This window comes from Sinocyclocheilus anshuiensis, unplaced genomic scaffold, assembly GCF_001515605.1.
Source record: "Sinocyclocheilus anshuiensis isolate Anshui unplaced genomic scaffold, SAMN03320099.WGS_v1.1 scaffold1932, whole genome shotgun sequence".
NCBI classification, from domain to species: domain Eukaryota; kingdom Metazoa; phylum Chordata; class Actinopteri; order Cypriniformes; family Cyprinidae; genus Sinocyclocheilus; species Sinocyclocheilus anshuiensis.
In genome coordinates, this window is record NW_015555985.1 from 226,980 (window position 1) to 230,690 (window position 3,711).

Below are 3,711 nucleotides of genomic sequence, written 5' to 3' on the forward strand. Positions count from 1 at the left end.
GTTTTTTTTTTCTAGGCTTGATTGTGTTTATGGGGTACAGTCTAACATGTGTTAATGCTTCGTTTAAAAAAAACAAACATTATTTTTCACATAATTTACCTTTATTCTACACCGCTCTGTCCCTTCTCCCATAAACGTGCTGATCATTTCCTGCTTTTATGAAGCCCCTCCCTCAGAAATGTTGTGATTCGCTAAACCGCCCCTAGTGCGCGTCTGAACGTCACACCCCACAGCTCAGCGGCATGTGCTCCGGCTGTATTGTAAACAATGGCGTCGTCTATTTTGCTTATCAGTTTGAGCCCGATTGAAACGCAGAGGATATTATTGAAGAGCATCGCACAGAACATGTGCAAGCACGGCTCTTAATGGTATGTTTTTTGATTGTTGTTGTCTCATACTTTTAGATACACTGTTATTTGTAAATGCTACTGCTTCTGTTAGCTTTTAATATACGGTTTTATCCCTTTGATCATTGATTTTGAAACCTGTGAATCCATTAGAATCGTTAGACGACAGAATCACGATTCATATATGAATAGATTTTTACATGCACCCCTAGTTTTCTCTTCCTCTTCTCTAAAGCAGCGCAGCATGGCCAGAATTTTAAAAGATATCTCCGTTTGCATTGAACTTTCAGCGCTGCAACTTTGCAGATATTGTTTATGCTCAAACAGCAACATTACACACTAACTAACGTTAAAAAAGTGAAATCGCAATCAACCACCCCTTTAAAAAAAAAAAAAAACGTTTCCAAAGTGCAAGTTTTTGAAAACGATACCGTTATAGTCTCTGTGTAAACTACAAAAACACGAATTTGTGAAAACGGTGAAGTCATGCTCATGCATATTACGTGTTTCTTTTAGAAAGTGGCATCGCCAACTACTGGCCTGGCATGCATAATACAACGTTTTTGTCATTTTTGCATATCCATGTGAACGGGGATCATTTTGGCAATGTTGTTGTCTGTATACAAATCTTTTAAAAAAATGTAAAGGAAAAAGCATTTCCATATATATATTTTTTATAGTTTTAAATATTTTTTTTTTTATTAAAATATATTTATATTAATATTTAATACATTTGTGATGCTTATTAAGTGTACGTCTGTGTTGCATTAAATATACAACACATTTTATGTTAAACATGATACATTTAAATTAATATTAAATGTAATTATTTTATAATTAATATTATATTTGTAATTTCTTGCAAAAGTCCAAAATTCTGGGCAAAGTTTAACATTTTAACCGCCTTAAAACTTGAAACTTAAGACTCACCCAAAAATACACAGCACACAATTTTGGGTAAAGTAGGAACATTTCTCAATATTTATGTTTACATTCTACATTTCTCTCAACTTGCTCTCTTCTTGGATTAATAATTCTGTGTAAATGTGGCTCAGGAATGCTTGACAAAGGCATGGCCAAAACAGTAAATATTATATTTTATAGTATGTGGGAGCTATGGTAGTGTGTAAGATTTTTTAATTACCTGTTTATGATGTTAGTTTAAGATAAAAAATATCCTTTCAGTATTTTTATTTTCAGATGTGCAATGTATTTCTTTTTATTGTTTGCCTACATTTGACTAAAAAAGGCATCTTAAAGAACAGCTTCCCAACTTTAGGAACAGTCTTTGCATTGCTAGTGTCATTATGATGCCTTAAAATGCTATATAGGCAGCTCACTAGGTTTTTCTCTCACTTCTCTCCATAGGGGCATATGTCATGAACTCTCTCTTGTGTTGTTTCCCAGTGTTGGCCGTGAGGCCTCACACAGGTTGCCCGTGTCATGCTGGCTGTGTTTTTGAACTCCAAGACCACCGTGTTCATACAATACCCGCATTGTGCCAGGCAGGCAGGGTTATTTTGGTCACTCTGTTTATGCTGCATCATGTGACGGACGTCTTAGTAGCTGCTGCAGGGGGCAGAGTGAGGCGCAGTCAACAAACAAGAAGCGCTCTTTATGTGCTAAGGGAGCAGACTAATGCATGACCCTTATCTGGCAGATTCGGCCCTCCCACAATACTGCAGTCAGCGGTGTCCCGCCGGTCCTGTAAGCTGGGGCCATAAGTCGTCAATACTCTAGATAAGGGCTACTGACACACAGTTGGGAAGCTGGGTCAGGTTAAGCTTGCTTGGCTTTCTCTTCTCACCGGATCGATAGCTTTCAGGATTCAGCCCTGGTTTCTGAGAGAGCCGTTAATGAGAGTGATCCAGCTCTCAAAAGCCCCGTCTATAATAAAAGCCCTGTTATAACACATCCAGAGTATTAAAGCGTGGTTCTGGACTGGTAAGCTAACATCATCCCTTTTTATATAGACTTGTTTTGTGATGGTTTTGGTTTCCTCCTCCTGTGCAGGTCACGTTCCGTACGAGGATCTATCACTGCAACATCAACAGTCAGGGTGTGATCTGCCTGGACATCCTGAAGGATAACTGGAGCCCAGCTCTGACCATCTCGAAGGTCCTGCTTTCCATCTGTTCTCTGCTAACAGACTGCAATCCAGGTGAGTACAGCAACTCAGGGCCAAATCCTAAGACTAGCTTTATTAGTAAAATCAGAGGACATTAATTAGATGTGCATTTTCATCCAAAAAGTGATGGTTCATCCAAAAATGAGAATTGTGTCATCATGTACTCACACCCTGTAAAACTCAGTGGGCCTCATTCACATAGTGAAAGTTAACTTCCATAAAGTAGGTCCTACATTTATTCGTAAATTTAGAATACATTTTAGTACAAAAGTTATTGGTGAAATATGATTTGTTCGTGAAAATGCTGGTACGCAGATTTTCTTACATTATCATGAACAAATCATGATTCGCCAATAACTTTCGTACTAAAATTATTCTAAATTTATGAATGTAGGAACTACCGTATGGAAGCCCGTTTCCACCATGAAATAAAAAATAAAAAGGTAATTGTGACTTTCTCACAATTCTGACATTTTTCTTGCAACTCTTGAGATATAAACTTAGAATTGCGAAATGTTAACTCGCAATCGCTAGATATAAACTTGCAATTCTGAGAAGAAAAGTCAGAATTGTGAGATACTGTATAAACTCACAGTTGCAAGAAAAAAAAGGCAGAATTGTGAGATAAAAAGTTGCAGTGATCTTTTTTTATTAGAGTGATTTGATTTTTTTATGAAAATAAATGGGCTCTGTTGTTGTTTGGACCCAACTGACTTTCAAAACATCATCTTTTGTGCTCCACAGATTCCAGACAGGTTTGGAATATCATGAGTATGAGGGAATGATGATGTAATTGTCATTTTGGGTGAACTATCCCTGGGGTGAAGTCTGGTCCTTCTATGCACAATAGGACAACCTATGAACATTGTAGACTGCATTCTTTACGTCACAGCTTGTTGTACCAAAGAAGCTAATGACATCATAAGGGATTAGCAAATTGGAAAACTTTTGGAAAATTGAAAAAAAAAAAAAAAACATTAAATCAGTCACTTTTTCTTGTTTATCTACAATTCAGTTAGGGATGTAAAAGACTAAAACAAAAGATGGCTTCATTGTTATTCTTAATTAAAAAGCATAACAATAAAACAGTAAGATACAATGACAAACTATCTTATAAAACGTTTAGTATTAACAAAAACGAATAAGACGAGGCAAGGCATATACACCACATGCTGTATTATATACCGACTAATAAATTACAGAACGTTTAGCAAACACTGAGGAATCAAATAAATT

The 3,711-nt window shown here is 36.5% G+C and overlaps 1 protein-coding gene across 1 annotated transcript in view; it reads left to right on the plus strand.

Annotated features, from left to right (window-relative positions):
- The window catches only part of LOC107676084 (ubiquitin-conjugating enzyme E2 E3), a 48,377-nt gene that overhangs the window by 41,380 nt on the left and 3,286 nt on the right, over nucleotides 1-3,711 (plus strand). The window contains exon 5 of the mRNA XM_016470606.1: nucleotides 2,361-2,508. Within this exon, the coding sequence (XP_016326092.1) occupies nucleotides 2,361-2,508 (148 nt within the window). The remainder of the gene's footprint in view (nucleotides 1-2,360; nucleotides 2,509-3,711) is intronic.